At 35.7% G+C, this 26927-nt stretch overlaps 1 protein-coding gene across 2 annotated transcripts in view; it reads right to left on the bottom strand.

The window, feature by feature from the left end:
* Positions 1 to 581: 581 nt before the first annotated feature.
* gria1a (glutamate receptor, ionotropic, AMPA 1a) overlaps positions 582 to 26927 on the bottom strand; it is an 86397-nt gene continuing 60051 nt past the window's right edge. The window contains exons 12-16 of one of the 2 annotated variants that reach the window (XM_051127452.1): positions 19889 to 20087; positions 17771 to 18018; positions 11865 to 11979; positions 8944 to 9078; positions 582 to 2883 (exon numbers count right to left, since the gene is read on the bottom strand). In XM_051127452.1, coding sequence (XP_050983409.1) covers positions 2716 to 2883; positions 8944 to 9078; positions 11865 to 11979; positions 17771 to 18018; positions 19889 to 20087 — 865 coding nt within the window. In that variant the 3' untranslated portion in view covers positions 582 to 2715. Of the gene's footprint in view, positions 2884 to 8943; positions 9079 to 11864; positions 11980 to 12451; positions 12567 to 17770; positions 18019 to 19888; positions 20088 to 26927 lie in introns of both variants that reach the window. The other variant, XM_051127451.1, reaches the window with a different exon arrangement.

Genomic DNA, 26927 nt, shown 5'->3' on the forward strand with positions numbered 1-26927 from the left:
TTTTTGCACTCATCTCCTTGATTTGTTATAACCTTTGGCAGTCTGTAGTACTCCAAATGTTTTTCCCAGTCAACTGATTAGTACAGCCCATAACATGACAATAACTGACCATTTTCAGCAGCAATAATCAGCAAAATATGCGACTTTCGTTCGGTTCAGTGACATCGTTTACGTCGCCATTTTGGCCGTAATCTCCTTCATTTAAAATATAATCTGCACTTACAATAAGCCATAGCACATTTTCCCCATGCTTTAATAAAAATTAAGGCCTATTTAATAAAACCAGTTATAAGTATATTTCCAGTACATTTTGTCTGTTATTAAAGAAGCTTAGATTGCGCATTTAGGCTTGTTGCACAGAGTCAGCAACTTGCCCGTCAGGATTCTCGGTAATCATCGGCAAACTTCGACAGTTCGGTAAACCGGCTCATTCGGTTCTTTTTTTTAGTCAGACGAGCTACTTCGGCTGTGCATCAACCTGGAACTAAAGATTGATTCAGTTCGATTTTGCGAACCGGCTCAAAAGAACGATTCGTTCAAGAATCGTACATCACTAGTAAAAGCAGTGACCCAGCTCTTGGTGACTGTGGTTAGAAAAGTTTTATTCATTATTGACTGAATGTATTTTCCAGTAAATTTGATTCAACCACATCTCTCTTTTATGATAAAAAAAAAATAACCAATAAAATAAACAAAAAACATCTCAAATAAAATTCTCAAGACTGTGGAATCATCAAGAAGTAGATGAGTATGAAGAATAAATTTTGCATTAAAATACCCCAAAAATAAGAAGTTTCAACATTTATAGCAGAAACACAAAGACTCCATTTCTCTCTTAACTAATCAAAATCAACACCCTTATCAGTGAGAATATCCGAGTAACATTGCGTCAGCAATGTGTAAAACACTAGCTCAGTCAACTCTTCAAAATCTCACAGCGGTATAAATGTTAAACGTCTCACTTGAACTTTACAAATCTTTTACTGCTTATAAAATACTGCTCTCACATGAGGCCATAAAGGACCGCAGTGTTCTGTGCCTAATAAAACACGTCAAGAAAATGGAAAGAAAAAGCCAGAGAAATAGAAGCGTTTCGATGGCCACACAGTGTGTCATGTTTCGCAGTACAATGGCAGTGTGCAGGGGAAGGCTGAATAGGTAGAGAGCTGTTTATGTTGAGCTGGAAGCCATGTTCTGAAAGCCTGCAGTGAAGAAGCCAAGAGCTCTGGAAAGGTCAGCTTGGCCCCAGTTGCCGATCAATGATATCCCCACAAACATCATCTCACGAGGAGCCTTGTCGCACAGTGTGTGTATGTAGGACAGAACAGCCTAGTGTTTGGATCCTGTAGCTTGTTCTGCACTCTTTTCTTTGTTAGTTCTATTAACAGTTATTATAGTTGACTCAAACATTAAAAATCTGTCATTCATTTACCCTCATGTCATCCCATACACAGAAAGTCAATGGGGTCCAAACGCTGCATATGATGGACGTAAAAAATATGGAAAATGTCTTATGGGCATAACTTGGAACAACATGAGGGTGAGTAAATGACAGAATTTTTAATGTAGGCCAACATAGAATTTTTGACACTCTTTTAGAGTGTTCAAATTAGCCGAACGTAGCAAGGGCTGTGTAGAAACTAAATGATGGGGATTTGGATTTGGCAGAATTCTCTGGATATTCCATGCGGGCAGTCTTATATGAACAAATTTTTACCAAAGTACCCTTTTTGTTACAGCAACCTCGTTTAAATTAATGTATTTTCAACAGCTTCGATTTAACGAGATCTGATGGTTTGTGTTGGGGACAAACTAGCTCATTAAAGCACATTTGCCCATAACTAAGGTCAAATTGGACTCCGTCCTAGGAGAGCTCTCAGTGAAGTGGCAATCAAAACGTGGCGGCTCGCTCCCAGGTCTCCGATGAGGTATGGTGCCTGAAACGAGGCGTAGCAGCTATGCAAGGTCCATGAGGTGGGAAATCACAGAGCAAGATAATCAACAAGTTCAGTTCCGCTATGCTCTACCGACTGACAACAAATCAAATTTATCCCTCACTCAGATTCAGATTTACACCGGAGTATTTACACTATGGACAGGTCATTAAATGAGCTGATATGTTTGTTCAATACGCAGAGTGACCGAGAGAAATAAGCGATGTTGTTTACGGGGCACTGGATCCATATAAATGTGTAAGATCTTGCTCGTTAGCTTACTCTAACTCTTTTCTAGTAAGTGTAAGGAAAATGAACTTGCTTTTGTCATTTCATAGAACATATTTGTGCAAAAAAAAACCCCAAAACATCTCTGTGAGCTAATCTTCATAAAGAAAGACGACATTGCCGAACACTGATATAAACTAAAATATTGCACACTCAGACAGAAGTAAACAGGTTTATAATATTGGCACAGCGCGAGTGTCCAATCAGACACAAGACTTCTCTTTTTTGTTTTTTGAATTCAAGACATGAACACTTTTTCCCCAAAAGAGTCCCATGGGCTTGTTATTGCAGCACATTTTTTTCTTCCTTTTTTTAGTGTTTGTTTTTCTTTAGAAAAGAGTTTTATTGGTGGCTATTCACTGAGAAGAGTCTTCGAGTGCATTTTGGCAGTACGGTGCGTCTGTTGCGGGCGGGCAGACAGACATAGGGGCAGACGGCAGGTGAACGGGAGGTCCGTGCGTTACATGTGACGCTAGCCGCTCCGTCAAGATGGTCACATGCCAGAGGCTCCCAGGCCCATGCTGGCCGCGTGGCTCATGCACGGCAGCGTCTGCACAGCTTTGGGGAAGTCATGTGTGACAATCCGCCCGTTCTCCCCGCCGCTACCGTTCCCGCTCATCCTGGTCAGCGTGGAGCAGCGCATGGCGTCATTGATGGATTGCTGGGATGGAGACACAACAGCGTTAGACAGGAATACGGAAATACGTGCAGGGCTGTTTGAAAGATGCTCAATTTTAGTAGGAGACAGTAAAAGATGATTTAAGCATCTGCCTAATGGAGTATGCACATAAAATGTTTTGCCATGTGATGACTGGATAATTAGTTAGACAACATTTGTGAAGTGAACTATTATGCAGGCCTGTGCCAACAGATTTCCATCTTTTGGCTTTTCTGACTGTAATTGATCAGCATGGTGGCTCGGGGGGGCACAACACAATGCCTTTAGCAAAGCAAACAGATGAAACGCTAATGAAACTTTTCTGATAATTATGCATTTTGGGAAACAATCCAATATTAGCCATATTGCTATTAAATAACAACAATAGCTCTCTACATTTGAAAACCTACCAATTCCACAACACAGAGTCATTAGAAAAACATGCTAACCTATGTATTCTACCAGTCAAAAGTTTTTGAACAGTAAGATTTGTAATCTTTTTTTTTTTTTTTTTTTAAAGTCTTACCAAGCCTGGTCTGCTTACCAAGCCTGTATTTATTTGATCCAAAGTACAGCAAAAACAGTAACATTTTGAAATATTTTTTACTACTTAAAATAACTGTGTTCTATTTGAGTATATTTTAAAATGTCATCTATTTCTGTGATTTCAAAGCTGAATTTTTAGCATCATTACACCAGTCACATGATCCTTAAGAAATCATTCTAATATTCTGATTTGCTGCTCAAAAAACATTTATTATTATTATTATGTTGAAAACAGCTGAGTAAAATTTGTTCAGGTTTCTTTGATAAATGGAAAAGAACAGCATATATATATATATATATATATATATATATATAATTTATTATACATAATACATTGATAATAATAATAATAATAATAATAATAATAATTGTTTCTTGAAAAGCAAATCAGCATATTAGAATGATTTCTGAGGGACCACTGAAGACTGGAGTAATGATGCTGAAAAATTAGCTTTGATCACAGAAATCAATTACATTTTAAAATATATTCAAATTGAAAATGGTTATTTTAAATAGTAAAAATAAATCATGAAAAATATTTACTCATAATATATTTATTAAATATTTACTGTTTTTGTTTTCTTATTTATTTATTTATTTTTTTTTGCTGTACTCTGGATCAAGTAAATGCAGTCTTGGTGAGCAGAAGAGACTTAAAAAAAACATTAAAAATCTTACTGTTCAAAAACTTTTGACTGGTAGTGTACATTTGTGCAAAGCTCCAAAAATGTACTGCAGTTTCCAGCTGAAATGGCCACTAGTGCCAGTAAAACACCAATGAATTTTATTACTTCTTACAAATTATTAATTAAGACTTATTTTTGTATGATTCACTAAACAATACTATGCTATGACCTCAAAATACTTTTATTATAGTGCATGATTTGAAAACTAATACATTTTGACATTTCCATTACAGAAACAACTCCATATGTATGGCTTTTAATGTAGCAAACTTGCTCGGTAGCTCACCTAGTGAAGTGTTACACTTCAGATGTTAAATTCGTACATTTTTAAAGAGTATTACTAACATTTTTTAGTAATAAATTGGTACATTTTACAAGAATATACTATTTTGGCCTTTCTACTTGTTGTTTCAATGTAAATCCTACACAATTTATTTTTTTAGCAGTGGTTATTAACACTAAGTGCAAATAGTGAAAGATGCTATTTACACTAAGTGAAAGTAGCAGTATTTTCCAAGTGATATGTTAGTTACACTAAGTACAAATAGCGATATATTCTATTTACTCTATATAAAAATAGCAGCATTTTCTTTGCAATAAAATATTAGATTTTAGTGCCAAGTGGCTATAATATTTGCACCACAGTATGCACACCTACACATACCCCAACCCTAACTGATAAACACACTATATTTTACGCTTTTTGATTATTTCCTTAATTTTATTGAAAATAAATGCCTTTCTGATCCAATACGTGATGTGAAGAGGGCGGATTCGAACTTGGGTTGATTGAGTCAAAAAGTCACTTCTACGAGCTTTACCGCCTACAGTTATTCAAGCAGGCGTCTTTCATAATGTTGACTAGCCCAAACCTACGTTTGCAGGCGGAGTTTGTATAAATAGCTTTTGCCAACAAGGTGGCTATTTGCACTTAGTATCATTATTTTTTTACTTTTACTTATAATGTAAGCTTTTTTAGTGGCACTTACTGGACATTTCAATTTGATAGTATCGCAAAACATGCAGAAAACTGCAAAATATTTAGCAGAAATGTCGCCACAGGCACGTTTTTCCAATAAGCTTGGGTTGCAATTCCATGCTTTACTACCCATAACAGTACTGAGCACTTGTATTCAAAATGATTTGATATGTGAACAACCCTTATTTGCATTAAAGATGTGTTGGGCTAATGCTGTTGTGCTGTCAGGTTTTAATTGCTTGGCTAATACTGTTGCATTGTGCCCCCCAGGACCACCGTATTTAGGCCCTTAAAACCAAAGCTGACACTGTAAAGCATCTCTGACATGTGGGTAGACAATAAACAGTCTTGATAGGCGTGTAACACGCTCTTAATTTGCTACGGCGGTGTGGAAGTGAGAAATGTCATCGTTTTATTGCTGCAGTTGTGAAGAGCAATCCGCTATTGTAGTCGCAGCCAGTGGGCCTGAAACCAAGGCTAATGATGTGTCCCTTTAAATCGCATTTTTTCCAATCTAGGAATGATTTCATTGCCCTACACTTCAGTGCGTTGGGGGATGAAGTTATACGCCTTATGCAGACTAATTAGTTCGCCTATAATGACTCAGATTCCTGCTCGCGTAATATGAAAAATGGACAGCTGTGAAATGTGACTCCTGTCAATTGAATTAACAAAGCAAATCTATATTAATCTTTGCTATTATAGTATTACACGAGTGTGTAATACCCAGCTAAACTTGTTACAAATCCTACTTTGGATAATTGCCTGTCATAAAGATACTTATTACAAAAATCACAATGAGGCATCTGTATATCCAATGGGTTATGTTCATCAAGGACCTTTTGCAATGGGGTTTCTTTGATTTATCAATCTGGCCTGTTATGGAAGCTTGATTCTGCCATAGGTTCAAAAAACAGGTGTAAGAAATCATAATTGTGAGTTTTGTGTTTTTTTCATGGCAGAAACGGGCTTCCATAGGCCTGTAGATTGCCTGTTTATGATAGATACTTTTAATCAAGTATGCATTAGTAAAAGTACATTAGGTAAAATCTGACATGGATCTTATTGTATAAAGGAGCACACGAGCTGACTGATCCATAATCATGAGTCTAGACGGACTATTTTTGGAGTCATGGTTGAAAACAGAGACCTGCAGTGTCTCCGGGGAACACTTGCTCTGTTTCATGAATGAACAGAGACACGATGTGTATAAACAAAGCTCTAGTCTATGGACAGAGCGGCTAGCGGACAGCGGGAAACTGAGGGAGCAGGAATTAGAGGAAGAGAAAGAAATGAGAGATTAAATTAGGAGTATTAAATAGGGCTGTCAAGATGTAGTTTTCATGTTTACATACACTAACAATTAAAAAACAAATTATAAAATAAAATAAAAAACATTTTTTAAATATTACTATAAAAATAATTAGTTAGAATTCAAATTAAAGCAATATTAAAATACTGTCGATTAAATTAAAGGGATAGTTCACCCCAAAAATGAAAATTCTGTTATTAATTACTCACCCTCATGTCGTTCCAGACCTTTAAGACCTTTGTTCATCTTTAGAACACAAATTAAGATATTTTTGATGAAATCTGAGAGCTTTCTGACCCTGCATAGACAGCAACGCAACCACCACATTCAAGGGCCAGAAAGGTAGTAAGGACATCGTTAAAATAGTCCATGTGATATCAGTAGATAAGAAATTGCTGAATAAAGTCTTATTTTTGTTTTCTTTGCGCACAAAAAGTAAGCTCTCGGATTTCATCAAAAATATCTTATTTTGCGTTCCAAAGATCAATGAAGGTCTTACGGGTTTGGAACGACATGAGGGTGAGTAATTAATGACAGAATTTTCATTTTTTGGGTTAACTATCTCTTTAAATAATTTATTACATTTGGGGATATTTCTCAGCAAATATATTTTAATTAACATTATTAAATAATCACATTAACTATATTTATTTTATAATTAAATATTTTTTAATGTAAATTTTTGACAGCCCTACTATTAAAGGGGTCATATGATGCGATTTCATGTTTTCCTTTGTCTTTGGCGTGTTACAAGCTATTTGTGCATATATAAGATCTGTAGAGTTGCAAAGATTAGATATTCTTTATAAAAGTTAAGACTCAGCCACGCCTTCCTAAAACGGCTCATTCAAACACGCTCCACATGTCTACGTCACTGTGTGGGATGAGTTGCATAACACCACCCAAATGCATATGTAAAGAAAGAAGGTGTAACTTTTATTCTCGCTGTAATATTGTTTGCAGTTGCTGTCATGTTGTGGAGACGCTGTAAGTACTGAAAATGTTTCTTTTATTTTGTATTGTGATTTTTGTATTTGGTCAGTAGAGAGGGGGTGAGTAGTGGGAGTGCTTACTTTCTATTGACCTTTTATCACGTTTTTAATTGTTTAAATCATGCATTTGTTTGTTACATTGTGTTAATAAATCTATAAAGAAAATGCAAACGAATGGGAACATGTCACGGAGGTATTCCTTCTACTATAGGCTGTCGCTACAGATGCTGTGTGTTTCGTTGCGAAAGCGAAACTACTTTGATTGGCCTTCCAATTGAGTACACAACTAGAAATCAGTGGTTAAGTTATATTTACAACACTGTTCCAGAACAGTACAACACCAATGTTTGAGTGTGTGGAGTGCATTTTTCAGAGGACTGTTTCCTGAACCTGGGAGAGTTGAACCTGTTTCAACTTGTTAATTTGTAACCCCGCTGACTTAAAAATTTTAGTTTAGTCAACATGAAATTGTAAGTTACTTAATGTTAATTTAAATGACAACTGAAACTAAGTGAATGGGGTAACAAATTATTTTAAGTTGAAACAACTATTTTTTTTACAGTGAATGCGAGTTTTGAGCAGTGTAGAGCTTGTTGTTTGTCGTTTCTACGATCACAAATGCAGACATTTTTTATGTTTAAGCGCCACAGCATGGCGTGGTGCGACGCAACGTGTAAGAAGACAATATAAGTCATTATAATCAGTAATTATATCTCCACTGGATGCAACAAATGCCTCAATTATAATGGGTTTATAATATTGTTTTTGTCTCGTCCCACCGGGACACGGCATCACAACATGGTAAGGGGCATAACATTTCCGTCATACGCTTGAGGTATTCGGCCAATCACAACATACTGATAGCTGGCTAATCAGCGCACACCACACTTTTCAGAACGATGAGCTTTTTTTTTATTCATATATTTTTGGTTTTTTTGTGCCTTTAATGGATAGGACGGTAGAGAGATGACAGGAAAGTACTGGGCGGAGAGAGGGGATTGGCAGAGATGGGATTTGAACTCGGGTCGCCACGAACACAGTTGTTCTATATGTCTGCGCACTAACCACAAGGCTATTGGCAATGACCAGAATGATGAGCTTTGTATAAAATCGACGCATTTCAGAAAGGCGGGGCAGAGAGGAGCAACAATAATGTACAGGATGTGGAAAATAATGTTTTTTTTTAAACCTTAAACTGCGTAAACGCATGGCATTACACTAAATACACAAAACAATGTTTTTTTAGAAACATCATATGACCCCTTTAAAATAAAAATGGAAGAGAGACAGAAAAAGAAGAGGTGAGGAGAAAGGAATGATATTGAAAGTGGGGAGCAGAAGCTTTGAATCTGACGACGGTTAGATGGGGGCAGGTTAGGCTGCTACGTGGGCAGGATGTGGCCTAGTTCTCCGCAGTACTCGAGGATCCTACCCCAGAGTGCTTTATATCTTAACAGTGTCGGCACCGTACAGGCCGTAACTCTGCAGCTCAGTGTAGCTGCTGTCTAAGGCGGTGCAGTGAAAGGCCTGAGCGGCCCGCGCAGACACCTTCATTCTGCGGGACTCTGTTCTGGACTTGTAGCAGAACTCCACCAGGGCCACCAGCATGGCCAGACCCAGACCACCGATCAGAATGTAGAAGACCCCAGCCACATTGCTGAGGCTAAGAGCACTGGTCTTGTCCTAAAGAAGAAGGAAAATGTCTTAGATGAGAGTCACTGCATAAAATATTAACAGATTTACAGGGACAAAGACAATAGACGCACTCCTATACATATCACATATACACGTTTATGCATTCATCCAAACATCTAAACATATAGATATACATTTACATATACATAAAAGCTAACAATGTTGCAAGTGCAGAAATTACGGTGGCACCAAATGTAGCACTATAATAATTTGATTAAAATGTTTCCTGCTCCTACCTGACTTCTGAGTATAAAATATCATGAATATAGATGTTTTTGATTTTCATAAAGCAATATCCATTATTAAACATCCAATTACGCTAAATTATGTAACTACTATTATTAAATACCAGTGCTGTCAAATAATTAATCGTGATTAATCGCATGCAAAATAAGTTTTTGCTTACACAATATATTTGTGTGTATTGTGTATATTCATATGATTGTGTAAATATGATTATAATATTTACTAATACTTACAAATGTTAATGCAATTTAAATTAATATTTTATAAAATAAGTCATATTCATTTAATAATAATATAAAAATGACTGGTAACTAACAGATTAAATGCATGTCCAGATATGCCACAATTTGTCATTTAGGAATTAAAATTAGGAGCATGCATTCATGCACTAACACTCATTTAACCTGCTAGTTAGCAATTTTCAAGCTACTAAACAATCACATACAGTATCACAGCTGCAAAAGACTATATTAGTGGTTGGCACCCATGCAGCCCAGGTCATGTATCTAAAAAGATTTGGATTTGCAATTAAAGGTGATATAATAACAGTCTAAGGAGCTGAATTGGTGTGGAACCGGTTCCCTAAGAAAGGCACATAAGGGAGGTGTTGTGTCGTCTGTGTGTGCCATGCAGGTGGGTTTGGTGCGGTGGGGGTGTGCGTGGCGGTCGGGGCCTATGACAGCACAGACAGCTGTCCACTGGGTTTGCATCCAAATACATGCACACTCCAAGGGCAGACAGGAGGGAGAACACAGAGGCTGAGGACCACAAGGGAGGCTTGACTCTTACAGATGATCAGAGCAATATGACCAGTCTCTCTCCAGAGCTCCATTCAGACCACCAGGCTATTTTAAACAAAGTGAGTGTATCATACAGTGAGTCATCCAGACTATAATAATGGCCTTTCTCTTTCAGGGCCCCTGGAGCTAGACGTACTATTATTTACACTTGAATTAATATAAAATTACATATATAAAAAGGTAAATGGAAACTGTCAGCATCCAAAAATACTACAATCTGGAATACACATGATATTTAATCATGCTGCCAAAATATCTACATCTGTTATAAACATACACCTAAAGTCTGTAATGTATGACAGTACATAATGGTTGGAAATGTTCTGAATTGCTTCAGTTTAAATAATTTTTCTTAAGAAATAAATATATTTTTACAACAAGGATGCATTAAACTTATCATAGAAGTGACAGTAAAGACTTTTTTATAATGTTACAAAAATTAGTATTTTAAATAAACAATTTTTTTTTTCTTTTACATTTTCAAAATTCAAGTTTTTTTTATGATGTTATCATGTTTTTACTGCATTTTATTGTGTTAGTTAGCGGTATTTTTTTTTAGTTTTTTTTACTTATAACCCAAGTGCAGTTTGACTGAGATTAATTGGAATGCACATTGAAAAAACATGATTTTTGAAAATAGTTAAAAACCTGTTTTTGCAAATAAACTCTTTATATTATATTATATTTTAATTCATTTTGGTGGAAAGGGGTCAAAATTAAAAAAAAGAAAATTACAATCTTGCAATTGTATGAAGCCTTATGTTTTTTATTTTTTTATTTTTTTTTAATACAAATAAATATTACACAAAATCTATTTTAAAAATAAATATTACCAAAAAATCTATTTTATTTGTATATATATATAAGTAGACTTAATTTAATTTAACGTTATTTTATTTACATTTTATTTTATGGACATGTTCAGTTTTAAATATATGCAATATTCTAAAGTTTATTTATTTACTTATTTTGTATGTTATTTATAATTCTTATGTTTATTATTTTATTTTTATGTATATTTTAATTCATTCTGGTGGAAAGGGGTAAAAAGTACAATCTAAAATTAAATTTAAATTTAAAATTATTTAAAAATAAATATTATGAAAAAAATATACTGTGAACAAAGTTACTTTGAATTTTCTATTCTTCAAACTAAATTTGTTCAATTTAATTCTAATTCTTTCTATCCTTTCTATATATGAATCAGCAATTTTATTTTATTTGTGGATATGTACATTTTCAAATGTGTACAGTATGCTAAAGTTTATTAATTTACTTATTTTGTATGTTATTTATTATGTTTATTATTATATTTCAAAATATTTTTTGTATATTTTGATTCATTTTGGCAGAAAGAGGTAATGTGGGAGAAAAAAAAATTACAATTTTGCAGTTGTATAAAACTCTTCAATGCTTTGTTGAAAATTTGCAAATAAAAAAAATAATAATATTAAGCATCACAACTATTTTTAACATTGATGTTATGTTTCTTTAGCACCAAATCAGCATAACATGTTTTCACACAATACTGACTAAAATAAATTTTTCAATCTGCAAAAAAGCAGATTGCACTACCACATTTGTCCTCTTGCCAGCCCAAATGAAAGAATACAACTCAGGAGAGAGAGTAAGAGCCGCCCATATCCAGATTCCTAACTGAACCTTCTGGAAGGGTACTGAGAGGACTAAACTGAAGGGAACAGAGCAGGACCAAATATGTGAACTGACCTTTCTTCCGGAGTCCTTGCTTCCACACTCCCCCTTATCGTACCACCATTTGTTTTTCAGTTTGTCTAAGACGGCTTGCTCACTGAGTTTCAACACCGCTAGGTTAACTGGGATTCTTCAACCAGGAAAATAACATAAATAACATTATCTATGTTATTTTATGTTATTCAGCACACATTAAACACATACCCATCAATATCAACTCAACTGTTCTGTTTCTTTTTCTTAATTGACTGCACACATATCAGAAACATGTTGGTAGTTCATTGTAAAAGTGATATGGGTTAATACTCCATCTAGCGATGCTTCCTTGCTCCCTGCTGCAAGATGTGTATTATTATATCACTTTGGGTAACCGGCAGACCGCAAACACTCCACCTGGAATAAAGTGAACGTGGTCGGCTATTATCGCCAAAATTTGATCAAGATGCACTTGCTGTTTGTTAATAAGACATAAAACATGTTAGTAGTAAGCTCAGTTTAGGCCAGATTGTTTTGGTCTAGAGTGTTTGGTCGGCGTGAGTTGCCGGTTACCCCCCCATGGTAGTGGTGGTTTTACCCGCTGGGTTTGTCACATTGGGGCTGACCTTGGAATCACCTCCTCCGCTGCCACACTCTCCCTTGTCGTACCACCATTTGTTTTTCAATTTGTCCAACAGGCCTTGTTCATTCAGTTTTAACACTGCCAGGTTTACTGGGTTTCTTGAAACGATAACGAAATAATATTTTGGTCAGTGTCAGCCCAGATAAACCATTTCAGAGACAGCGTGATGGGAGAACAGACTCAGACTGGTTTGAACACAACAGCCACTGCTTTATGTAGGTTGGAATGTTAAATGCATGGCATTCGCAGTGGTTTTGCCCAGAGTCTGTATATAAAGTATGTTAACATGTGTTTTAATGGAAAACAATGCTTTTGTTAGTGGCCTTTGTGAAAGACAGGTTTTATAAAGCCAGGAACAAGACTACTTCTTAGATAGAGAAGGAGAAAAAAAGATGTCCTTAGATGTCCTCAATGTTTACTGTCTGCTTTTGGCTTTTGCTTTTTGGTGAATGTAACAATGTGAATCTAAAATAACAGCCTGGAGACATTAGATGAATTCTTAAAGGGATAGTTCAACCTAAGTAAAAACTCACCCTAAGACCAAATGCATTCGTTCTTTGTTCTGTCAGATACAAAAGGATAATGTTCATGCACACAATGAAAGCGAAGGGTGACCAAGGACTTTTTAAATACAAGAAGTACCATATTTATACTGTATGACTGTGCATATATTCCAAGTCTTTAAAAGTTGTGCATTGTCACAAATCTCATTTGTGCAAATGGTTTGAACTACAGCTCTCAAAACTAGCATAGTTTCTTGTTAGTGTGGATTTTAAGAAGTTAATAAACAAGTTAACATATAAATTGTCATTCATATATATTAGGGATGCCACAATTCTCAATATAGTATTGAACTTTTCAGTACGACGTACATGGTTTCAGTACATGTTTGTGAATTGCATTTTTTCGGTTTTGCGGTTAAATAATTTCTGTGCATTTCTGTGAAACTTCCCCAGCTCCAATTTTTGATTTTGCTAATATTTTTTTCTGAAGAAAGAAAAGTATGTATAGTGATGAATGCTGAAATATTAAATGTCATGAAGGAATATTTTTCAAATTGCAAGGAATATGTTTTCACTTGAGATTCAGAGCCAAATTACAGGTGGGTAAAAATGACTTTAGAAAGATGGCAACATCATAATGTTGCTTTTACACAGAAATTGGTAGTTCTGTTAGTAAAATCTGTTGACTTTAGCAATCTTTGTTGCATTAGGTGCCAATGGTGACCATTCAAAAAAAAAATTTTTAGTTTGGCTCAAAAAGCTTTAAAAGTAAATTTTTAAAATGTCTTAACAAACTTTCCTTTCGGTCCATTTTCAGTTGGTCAAAAATCAAAATGTACACATTTTCAGTGGTCAAAAATCAAAATGTGGGTCAGTTTGCAAAAATATGATACTTGTACAGAGGAATGTCTGAAGAACAAATAATGTTGAAACTAGAGATGGTATCTTGTTTCCTTCCTTAACAACTGCAGTGAACTTATAACCTATAACTCAAGAAGTATTAAAGATATCACAATATGACATTAGATTCTAATTGTTAATATACTTAAATTTCAAGGCCCTATATTGTTTAATCCCAGAGATATGGGGATCTCAATGAGGCTCCATGTCCAGATTACTAATTATTACTCATTTTCAGTGGTCAAAAACCAAATTTGGTCAGCTGATACTTATTTTATGTAAAGAACAATGTCTGAAGAAGAAATAATGTTATATTGGCATTGTACTGTCAGACTCTAAAAACTGTCAAACTATCAGAACCGAACCAAAAACGTGGTTAAAAAACCAAGGTACACTCTTAAAAATAAAGGTGCTTCAAAAGGTTCTTCAAGCAATGGAAGATCCATTTTTGGTTGCACAAAGAACCATTTAGTGAAATGTTCTTTAAAGAACCATTTCTTGCTTACCTTTTTATAATCTGAAGAACCTTATTTGCCACAAACCTTTTTTTGAAACAGAAAGGTTCTTCAGATGTTAAAGGTTCTTTATTCGAACCATTTAGACAAAAAGGTTCTTCTATGGCATTGGGAAGCACCTTTATTTTTAAGAGTGTATGTATTGAACCATGGGCTAATTGTATTGTTGCATCCCTGATCTATATACACTGTTTGTTTTATATGTATTTAAATGGCACAATATATATATATATATATATATATATATATATGTATATTATATCTACTAACCCTAGCCTTACAGTCTAGTACTATCTTCTGCTATTACTCTAATGAGAGTTAGTTGACACACAGTTTCAAAGTAACTTGTAGTCAAAATAAAGTGTAACTGAATGCGCTCTAGAACCTGAAGCATTGGACTGTTGACTGAATTTCTCATGCATAAGGCACACAAAATGTTTTTGGTTGGACAGAATTTCCACGAGACATGTGTTGCATTAACAGTCTGTGTAAAAACAAAGCCTAACCTCCTTATAGACGAAGACAGCCGCTGTGTTTAAAAATGAACCAGTATGCGCATTTATCAGGATCAACTAAATGCTGGATTTTCAAAAGTATGTCAAGTTCACCACCATTGTTGCAGTAAACTAGCACAACATTCTTGAATGAATAATTTATTGGATGCACGTCGTATGGGCTACATTTATGGTGATTTTTTGTCATTTTTGGAGCTTGGTCACCATTTAGTTTCAATGTTTTAAAAGGAGAGGAGCAGCATGAACATTATACTAAAGTTGTGTTTGCTTTGAAGAAGCAGTACCATTATAAAGGATTTGGCTGACATGCTAGTAGATGATGACAAAAATTTAATTTTTGATATTAATTCCCCTGCTTCACATGACTGATATGAGGAACCACATCTAAAGTGTCTATCTTTTCATCTCTTTTCATCTACTCTTTCATCCTCAGGTCTTGAACACCCATACAGTTCACAGGCACGCACGTACATCTCCTCGCAACCCATGTAACCGGCTGGCGATCTGCGTTGCGAGCAAATGCCGTCTGTGGTTCTGCGTGTGTAGGAGCGTGATTCTCTGGCTTGATAAAACCCAGGAATTCTTTCTAATCCCAGAAGTATCAGACAGAAAGAAGTCAGAGAGTGTCTCAGGAATGAGGAACAAACAGCTACATTCAGTTTGATGAGCATTTGCTTTAGGAGGTGGCAGTGCTTTGGGTGAGATGATTTTATTGACTAAGCTCAGAGAATGGGCACAGATGGATAGAGATAAAAGGGCACACACATCAATCTTTAAGACTGTCGCATCTAGACTGCAAAACAAACCGATTTAAGGTATCAGTCGGAGATAAGACAAGGAAAATGCGGAACAGCTGTCGAAATGCACCGAAACAACTGATTACTTCTTCAGTCGGTAAATTAACCTATAAAACACAAAGTGAAGTAAAAAGTAAAACAAGTTCAGAAGCTCAATTAACATCTTCTTAAGTTAAGAAATTGTTCATTAAAGCATGATGAGACTAGTAGACCATAACAAATCAGATAGTGATCTGTTATTAAAGGCTCTGATCACAGTGTCATTAAAGCTTGCAATTTACATTGCAATGGCTAATGCACCGATCTCACATTCTATTTTGTTGTCATGCTGTTTAAATAAAAATGAAAGTAGACTGACAGTGTAAATGCAGCCAAAATTCAGTAAAGATACATGGAAAATTATGGTACATTTTGACAACTGCACCACATGGTTAGTCAAGCAAATCATACCCAATCTACATGTTGACATATACGATTCTCAGTGTCTACCAATTTTGACAGAGAGAGCAAAAATCACGCAGTAGATGCCCATATAGCATATACCGGTGCATGTAAACACGAGTCAGTATGCGAGTCGCTCTCTCACAAAATCAGATACACACCGCACAGCTGGTAATTCACCAGACAGAAAAACACATTTATGAATTCATTTCCAAGCCTCTTTCACTCTTGCTGTCACAGTAATGGCTAGCTAGTATTGAATTTAATTTGAGTCCTGTCCTAGGTGGCAAGATGGAAGTCAGTCATTTACATCTTGTATCCGATGTCTCTCTCCCACTCCATCCACGCTCTCCCCCTGTTCGCTTTGCTATAAGGTGACCCAAAAAATGACTGTACAATTGCTATGAGGTCGTATCCCCAAGGAGCTTATCTTATTAGAGAGAGATGGAGTTATTGAGGTTATTTCAACAGCTCCAAATTGCCCTTGCGAGGCCCTTTGCACTGCAATGAATGTAATATCATGTGGGCCATGGTGTATTAGTCAGATGGGTACGTTCAAGCACAATAAATGTGACGTTAATGATGGCAGCATACAATTGAAATAACAACTGTTCACCTTATATTGCAGAGAATATAAAATAAGCGTGTTAATGTCGACATTCATCTTCAGAAGTGGCTTGCATAAGAATAACAACTGATTGCCCAATTTCTCTCATGCGCAAGTCACTCCGTGAGGAGAACGCTTTCGTAATTCGTAATGAAGGAGGACTGAAATTAGCATTCGGTAAACCTATAGCTTCAAAGAGCCTGTCGTGAATAATGTCTGCGCTATCTCAATGGGCTCTGCCGAGCGACGCTGCTGTTTAATGAAAGGACGGCGAACGCACGTGTTTCCTAAAGAGCTTGTGAAGAGGGCGCATCATTTTCCTACCGTTTCTTATGCAAGCACTTCTGGTGGAGTGTGCTGAAAACCCCTTCAAGCAACATGAGGTACGGGCGGGATTTTGAACAGCTCCACACACAAGTTTGTACACCCACACAACAGCATGTTCTGTTATAGCAGAGGCTGCTTAGTACAGTACTTCCACCCTCGCCTTTGACTTATTTAATGAAGTCACAACCATTAACCAAGTTCACTAAACAGCCAAAAAATGTGCATCTTATTCATAAACCACCCACAATCCAGATGCTAAATGTGTTTTGGGCGCTGCGCAGTGAGTAAGACATTCTCAGCACAAATGCGTTGTTTTTCTATGTAAATTAAGCTTATTATAGAATGTGTCTTAACTCAGCAAAACTCGTGTCAGCAAAAATTCATCAAATAATGGAGAAGAGCACATATAGACTAGAGTGAACTCAAGTGCACTTGGCATTTTAAAAAGCTGATTTAGGTGTCAGGACTGCAGTGATTGAGTAATGCTGTACAGATTCAGTAAAGTACGCCAGATTGCATTAGTCTGCTGTGTCCTTCATAACCTAGTACCTTGCAAGTTTGCGAAATGCAATATGAAATACCCCATAACCCCTTTAGTACTGTATGCAGCCTCTACCACAACTAAAACCACTATAAGAAGTTATTTTCATAATGGTTAAATCCATACAGTTAGCATATAGTGGACAGCTGGCTTTACCTGAGAGGGGATCCTTTGGGGGTGGCGATGCCGTAGCCTTTGGAGTCCAGGTTTCCTCCGACCTTCATAGTGTCACAGGGTTTGCGCTGCTCGATGTACTCATTCATGGTGGACTCCAGCAGGTAGGCGTACTTCCCTTTGGATTTCCTCACCCGTATAACTCCTTCATCTGTGGTTTTCACAAACACTGAGGGGTCTGCAGACTTCATATAGGACCACATCTTTTCAAAGACTGCAATCTTTGACCTCTAAAAGAGGATAGAAAATGAAGTATTATGCACATGTAAAAAGTGATAACCTGCATATGTAGAAGCTATTTTTCAACAGTAAATAATATTTTTGACTAAATGGCAGTGGCTATTTGCACTAAGTGCTATTATTAGGGCTGTCCTCGACTAAAAATTTTTCTGATCGACTAGTAGTCATTCATTTTAAGTTCATTTTACTAATAAACCATATAAATCATAATAATCAGCCTTTAATTGCGTACATAGCCTAATATGCACTCTTGCCATGCAAAAAGCTTGCCACAGCGCACCGGCAGATATAATAATTATGTATGTGTTAGGGAAAAACAGCAAGAAGGCTGCATTAAAGTTTTAATAATGTATTGATAAACTAGCGCTTTCTTTGTTTTTGGCTTAAGAGATGAAGTCTGTGACAGTGACTCGTTATCTCCGTAGTAGTGATGTGCCTGTATGTATCATACGGATTACATTATCTGAGAATATTTGTTTTCTGCTTAAATTGGTTAATTTGAAAGTAGACATTTCACTCTCTATAGACATATTTTTCACATCTGTATGGCAAGTATACACAGAGTTTCGAAGTTTCACGCTCAAGTTCACAGAGACAAAGACGGCAGAAAGTGCATTGTGTGCTTTAATTATTTTACAAAAGTGCAATGTTTCGTTGTTATTGTGAGTGCACACAAATAAACGTAGAGTCTTACAGATTTGAAAGATGTATTACTTTTATCTGTATGACAAAAAATGACGGAGTATTTTAAGTGACTGCACAGATGCCTCCATCTGTCATCCCGTGAGTGCATTACTGTTCAGCTTCCACACTTCACACAAACACTTGAATAAACACGTTTTTCTAGGTTAACATTAGATTGAGTGACCATGTACATACATTTTTCAGATGAAAAGATATATTTGAGGTCGATGAATGATAGGTGAGCGGTTTACTATATTACCACATAGACCAGCTGTTAACGATGTGTCCGTCACAGACTGCGTTACTTTGCTACTTACTATAGAATTTTTATAGCACTAAGCGCAAATAGCAATGGATTATACTTACACTAAGTGAAAATAGCAGTATTTTTTAATGATATGCTAATGACACTAAGTGCAAATAGCTATAAATTCTATCTACACTACATTAAAATAGCAGTATTTTTTCTATTTATACTACTTATTGCAAATAGTGGCAGTTAGCTGCACCTCGGTATTGCAGTACATTATAAAAGAGTATGCAATAATAACATATTGAGTGTAAATTACAATTTTAATTCATATTATTAAATGGATGCCACATTACTGTGACAATAAAGCACTCCCTACACCTACCCTACACTCTTAAAAATAAAGCTGCTTTAAAAGGTTCTTCAAACGATGCCATAGAAGAACCATTTTTGGTACCACAAAAAAAACATTCGGTCAAATGCTCTTTAAAGAACCATCTCTTTCTTACCTTTTTCTAATCTGAAACAGAAATAACTGTGAAACAGAAAGGCATCATGAAGCACCTTTATTTTTGAGAGTGTAACCCTACACAATAATTTATTTTCAACTTTTTGATTGTTTCCTCTATTTTTATTGATAATAAATGGCTTTCTAATATGACATGGGATGTGAAAAGGGAGAAAAAAGTCTGGCAAAGACGGATTTGAACTCGGGTTGATCGCGTTGAAAAGACTGCAGCATGTGCTTTGCCATCTATGCCACTGGAACTGATGTTCGACAGTCGTCTTTTGTAATGTCGACTACCCCAGTCACACTGTGGTGGGTGGAGTTAGTGTAAATAGCCTCTGCCAACAAGACAGGCTATTTGCACTTAGTGCACATACTTTTTTTTTTTTTTAGGTAAACACTTAATGGCTCCTCTTACCCTGAAGAATTCTTTGGTGGAGCCGGCATCTAGAGTCCCATAAGCAATCTCAGTCTGTTTGGCCAGATCCTCTGCACTTTCGATGGGTGACACCATCCTCTCCACTGTGAGAAAAGCAGCTAGGTTGGCTGTGTATGAGGAGATGATGATCAGAGTGAAGAACCACCACACACCACCCACGATACGGCCAGAGAGAGACCTGTGGAAATGCAATTTTACACATGAATATGCTTAGAACACAGGTTCTTGCATTATAAAACCAAAAATCAAAAGAAGTAGCATTTATTAAAAAAAAAAAATACAGTACAAATATACAACAATAGATGTACTGTGCAAAATGAAACATGCAAATCCTTAGCAAATATATCCATTTTTGTATTCAAGTGTACATATACTGGTATAATGTCTAATTTTATAATGCCTATAATGCTCAGTTTACACTACTATTCAGTCTGCATTTATTTGATCACAACTACAGTAAAACAGGAATATTTTTACATATTACTGCAATTTAAATGTTTTATTCTATTTTAATACATTTTAAAATGCACTTTATTCCTGTGCTGAATTTTCAACAGCCATTACTCCAAGTCTTCACAGTCACCTGAAACATTTCAGTCATTTATCGGTTATCGGCCATAACATGAACATAATTATCAGTTCATCATCCAGGATTTTATTCAGGATGAGCTGATTATTTTGTATCTGTTCTGCTAAAATAATTCAGAGAATCTAATGGAAATCACATGCTCAGATGGAGATCCATTATGAGTTTATCAGGTGTACTCATTCAAAAACTCAAATCCCATTCTGCGGAGCGCTGAACATTTTCTACACCCCAACTGTATTACAAACGCTGGCCTGCGTGTAGCTTCTCCACACACACATGTAGCTTCTCCATGCTCCACAGTGGTCGGAGGTCTAGTCTGTTTGATACACTGCTCTCTGTCTCCACTCAGCTACAAACTCTTAGTGAAATGTGCTGAAACGAGATAAGGCCCATCACAATGCGACTCACCAGCAGTGCATTAATCTCACTTTTAGAAAGTTGCCAGTATGTTAAATGAATATATGCATATTAATTGCCAGGGATTAATGGTGATGAGAGCACTCAGCCGCCACTGTAATTGCACTTTAACCAGTAACGGAAAAAAAAACACACGAAAAAACAAAAAAACAGATTTGTCCAAATCCCCAAGGATGAGTCTCTCTCTCGCTCAAGTGAGTCTAAGCAACGCACACGAAGAAACGGTGTGTGTAAAAGGTTCCAGGGAAAGCAGTTGTTCGATATGTGTGGTGGAACAGGAAAAGCTGCTCAGATAAAACACATAAACAAAAACAAATGCACGGTTTAATCATTTAAGCTGCAAAGGAAGGCAGAACCTGCCGTGATGAAAGGCTGACGAGATTGCAATAAACAGAAATATGAAAAGGCAAGAACCTGTGAACCCTGCGAATGTGCAGTGATTGTCAAAAAGAGCGAATAAACGTGTATTTAACAGAAAGAGCATAACGAATATTTGATTTTACTCTTCAAGGGCTGGACTGAGACATCTCCGGTCACAAATTCCAATTTCACAAGGTTGAAAATAAGAAGAACAATTTCACCCCTGGCCAGAACACCATGCGACGAGAATATTTTTTAAACACCTCTTAGTTTCTACCAGACCTTTGGGGTTGGGCTCTTAATCCTATGACCTGAATGAAGCTCAGGCAGGCATATGAGATCAGTTTAACATCTCCTAGGGAGCTCTAGAAGGTCCACCTGCAGGACTAGAAGGCATAAACAAAACCACTGAGTTCCTGGCAGCCAGGCGGCATAATCCTTTCTCTCTGCTGGAGTAAAGACCAGGGTTAACTGGGTACATGGTGAATCCACCTTGACAGGGGGCGCCCAGGATAGTCAACAGGTCTACTGAGATTGATTTAAAAACCTGAGACTCTATTTTTCATTTCCACGTCCTCTCTTTGTGTGAAATGTGTTTACAAATATAGCTGTGTACAGAAAGCTATGTAAGCACCTAGCGTAGGATGGGAAATTTATTCGCTGAATGGTTTAGTACACAGCAGTATTATAATGTAATGATGCTGGTAAATCAATATTCAGCGTGACCAGGCTACACCGTAAAAATGATTCACGACAGGACGTGCCGAAGTGTGTTGAGTTAGTGCTAAACTGGTCTGATGAGGATGCTGATGTGTTGTGTCTGCTATTTATTCAGCCTCATAATTCATATGAGCTAATTACCCTTAAATACTCAATACATATTATGACAAATATAGCATGCTGTATTTACAACCACCCAATAACAAGATAATTAAATGTGAAAGCATACTGAAGTATATTTATTTGAGAATATGAAATGGATGATTCAATACTAAATGATTAGTAATCTCCATATTGTGATTTAATAACTGCTTGATGGTAAGTACTGCACTCAGTAAACATGGCACATCTTGCTTTACACTGACAAAAAATAAAATAGACTATTTGATTTATAAGGTATAGGTAGTTTAAACATTTTATTAGACATGAAAAACTTCAGACATTAGGAAATTTTGATTTTGCAACTAAAGGAAAACAAGCTGAGGCACTAAAAACAAACTGAAGCTAAAGCTATATTGAAATATTGGTAACACTTTACAATAAGCTGTCATTTGTTAACATTAGTTGATGCATTACCTAACATGAACAATAAACAATACATTTATTACACTATTTATTAATCTTTATTAATGTTAGTAAAAAAAAATAGTTGTTCATTGTATAACGCATTAGTAAATGCTGAAATTAACATTAAGATTAATAAATGCTGTAAGTATTGTTCATTCTTAGTTCATGTTAACTCATGTAGTTAGTTCAACTAATAAAAATGAGTGTAAAAAAGTGTAAAATTACTAAAACTTAATGCAGCAATATAATGAAAACTGAAAATATAAACATAAAAGGTAATTTAAAATTATAATAAACACTATTGAAGTATAAAATTATACTAAAATAACACTGATAGGTATAAACTTTTGCTTGTTAAATAATGATTAAAAAGATATGATGATTAAACTATTCAAAATAAAATTAATATATGTTTAAGTATTCATATCTGAATGTATTTTATATGAATTGTAACATTATTATTTTTATTTTTAATATAATATTTTGGTAACTTCACAATAAGGTTCATTAGTTAACTACACTGGTTAACATGAACTAAAAATAAATAATACAAGTTGTGTTTGTTAACATTTGTTAATGCACTGTGAACTAACATGAACAAACAATAAAAGACTGTATTTTTTAAACTAACATTAACAAAGATTAATAACTAGTATAATAAATTAATTATTCAGTGTTAGCTAATACATTAACTAATGTTAACAAATGACACCTTATTGTAAAGTGTTACCAATAATTTCTTGATTTACACAAGTGCATTTATATAGAGAAACAGAGACCCACAGTTGTTTAACAAAAATAATCATATATTTAAAAAGCTTTGCTTGGCCACAGTGCAAAGAATAAAAATAGCCGGCAGTATAAAAAAAGAGCTTTAAGCTCAAGCATAAACCTTTGCAGAATAAATGAAAATGCAATTAATGCATGGTAATCCTTATATATAAAGTATGTGCATTTTAAGCAAATCAGTTAACCACGTAATTAATATTCATGAGCCAAGCTAATAATATTTATGTTTCTCTCCCACGTTTCAGATCAGTCCTAAACCCATGCAAAACATCAGCGAGCTGTGAAAAAACCCCAAGTCAAACTCTGAAAATATACCACAGGCACAATGTGTGCAAGAAGCCCGGCACCAAAAATTCTAAGCTGGCGGAGGGAATTGCAGCTCACAGCTCTGATGTTGTTTGACAGCATTTGCCGGGCACCGTTTGAGCGGTGTGAAGCTGACACACTGATCTCATTCCTGGTCACATGTCAAAATCTCTCCGTGCTTAAATCCACATCGCCGCTCGCTCTTCCTCACAAGGTCAGTATTTACGCTCTGCACGTATGGAATGAGACGATTATGCAAATACCGTTTACAGCAATTAAATGAGAGAAAAACTGCAAGAGATTTCCCTAACGTCTGCATAATATGCTCATATCTCAAGCACACGTATGTGACTCTATGGAACTGCTGTGGTTTATTTGTGCACTTTTAATTTCAGAAATCGTACAGATTTTTATAAAACAAGCCTCAGACAAATGTGTAAGTGTCTTATAAAATCCATTTCTGAGATAAAGCAACCCAACTGTTATATAAATTATAGCTATAATCTTCTGTACTGCACTGTTCAAGATAACTCACTACTGAAGGTGGCATAGATATCGACTCTCTCTGCAACAACACACACGGTACACAAAACACAAATCACCCTCTGATATATCACAACAACCATCTCTATAATGAAAGCCATATGTAGTCATGTGAATCATGAATTTACACACACTAATAGAGCACATAAACAGGATCAAATACGTAGTGTATTTTTCATTGACTATCCCTCATGCATTTTCACATTTTCATTAAAATATCTTTTACATTTTCATTGCTTTGTATGTTTATGAAGCAAATTTCCTTCACTTGCTGTTTCCCTGTAGGTGATTTCAAGTTTTATTATGCTTGTGAGGACATTTGGTCGTAATAATGTAGGCTAAACCTGCCTCACTCACACACACACGCGGATGGTGGTACTCAGTCAGCAGTGCTCTCACACTGTGAGCTGTGCCACTCTAGAGGAAACACCCATGTCTTTCAGCGTTGCCATGGCAGCACTCTCTTCTCTCCAAACAGGCGGCTGAGATGGGTTTTGTCACCGAGCAGCTTTCTGTCGACACTGAACTGACTGAATGCCGTCTACGGCCAGCACGCATTTGTGCAGCACAGAGAAGCCCACTGTTTGTCCGCAGTATGTTTTCTCTTTTTATCTCTGTCACTGAATTTAATTCCCAACTCTAAGCTGGCTCTACCAAAGTTCCACACAGAAATGCTTTTTGTTTTCCTTTTACTGGTGAATATGTAAAGCAGATGACAACACTGCATATCTAAGTTTCATTTGTTAACATTAGTAAATGCATTTGTTAACATTAATTAAACATAAGCTATATATACCCAATCAATCATCTCTGGAGAAACCTGAAAATATGCATCTGCCCCAATCCAAGGTGACAGGGCTTGAGAGGTGAAGAGGTGAGGTGAGAAATGGCAGATAATTGCCGAATGCAGATGTGCAAAGCTTGTTGCATCATACCCAAAAAGGCTTGAGGCTGTAAAGGTGCTTTAACTAAGGGTATGAATACTTATGCAATGTACTTATTTCAGTTTTTTTATTTTTAAAAAATTTGCAAAGTTGTTACAAACATGCTTTTCTGCTTTCTATTATGGAGTGTAGACTGAGGTGGAGAAAAGTTATTTAAAGCAGTTTAACATAAGGCTACAACATAAAACATGAAAAAATTGAATACTTTTGCAAAAGTTTTTGTTAGTGTTAGCTATAAAAATATAATTGTTCACTGTTCATGTTAGTTCAGTGGATTAACTAGATTAATTTTGGATTTTAAAAAATGTTAGTAAATGTGAAAATGAACATTAACAAAGGTTAATAAATGTAGTACACTCTAAGAATGCTGGGTTAAAAACAACCCAGCAATAGGTAAAATATGGACAAACCCAGCGATTAGGTTGTTTTGACCCAGCAGTTGGGTTAAATGTTTATCAATGTTTACTCAACTATTGTTTAAAAATGACTATATTTCTTGCTTAAAATGAACCAAAAATAGGTTGGAAATGAACATTAATTAGTTGAATAAATAATAACTAAATAAAAAAGGAGGATTTGAATAATTTTGAAAGGTACTCTATATATTCTGACTATATATATACTGACAATTTATTAACCTTTGTCAGTGTTAGTTATAAAAATACAATTGTTTACTGTTCATGTTAGTTCAGTGCATTAACTAGATTAAATGTGGAAATTAACATTAACAAAGGTTAATAAATCCTGTACATATTAAAAAATGCTGGGTTAAAAACAACCTAGTGCTGAGTAAAATTTCGACAAACCCAGTAAACGGGTTGTTTTGACTCACTACCCTTCTGGGTAGTTTTATTTAACTCAACTATTGTTTAAAATGTACTATATTTCCGGTTTAAAATGAACTTCTATAGGTTGGAAATTAACATTTATTATCATGTTCAGTAAATTAATATTTATTAATTAGTTGAATAAATATTAATTAAATAATAAACATTTTAAATTGCTTATTAATAAATGTTGACATTTTTATTGTTATCAATGCCTCTAGTAGTTATGTGTCTGATTTTTAATTTACACCCTATTTCGGGTTCATTTTAAGCCAGCCATATACTAATTTTTAAAGGGGTTAATTGGATGCAAAATTCACAATTTACAAGTTTTTTTTTTAACTGAAATGTGTGTTGGCAGTGTGTGTACACAACCACCCTATAATGATAAAAATCCACCCAGTGCTATTTTTTTTTATTTTTAAATCCCTCAAAATAACCCCTTTCTCAGATCAAGCCATTCTCAGATTCTTGGCCGTGTGATGTCACATAGACCCAGGCCCCTCCCACGATTGTTGATTGACACTGGTGTTTTACCTTAGACCCGCCCTGAGTGAGCTGTAAAGAGTCTGTCATTGTTTTGACGCCGGAGCAGGAGTAAACAAGAATGTCTCCTAAGCAATTGAGGTGTTTTGTTGTTGGATGCAATAATGAACATAGCAGTTGTCACTGAAGACGTAGTAATTTATGGCAGAGAGAGGCGGGGTGAACAGAGCCCCTTAGCATTTAAAGGGACATGCACCGAAACAGCTCACTGTGAACAGTTCTGTTTTTGGTAAAAAGGTAAAAAGGTAAAAAGGTTGTTGTTTTATACTACCACTGAGAAATTTTAACCAAAGTATGTTTTAGATTTCATTAAGACCCTGAGGCCTCTTCAATTTATGGAAAATGGCCATCTGATGACCCGTTTAAGCAATAGCTGAGTGAAATAAAACTAGGGTAAACACCGGGTCAAA

This window comes from Labeo rohita, chromosome 14 (genome assembly GCF_022985175.1).
Source record: "Labeo rohita strain BAU-BD-2019 chromosome 14, IGBB_LRoh.1.0, whole genome shotgun sequence".
Classification (NCBI taxonomy): Eukaryota; Metazoa; Chordata; class Actinopteri; order Cypriniformes; family Cyprinidae; genus Labeo; species Labeo rohita.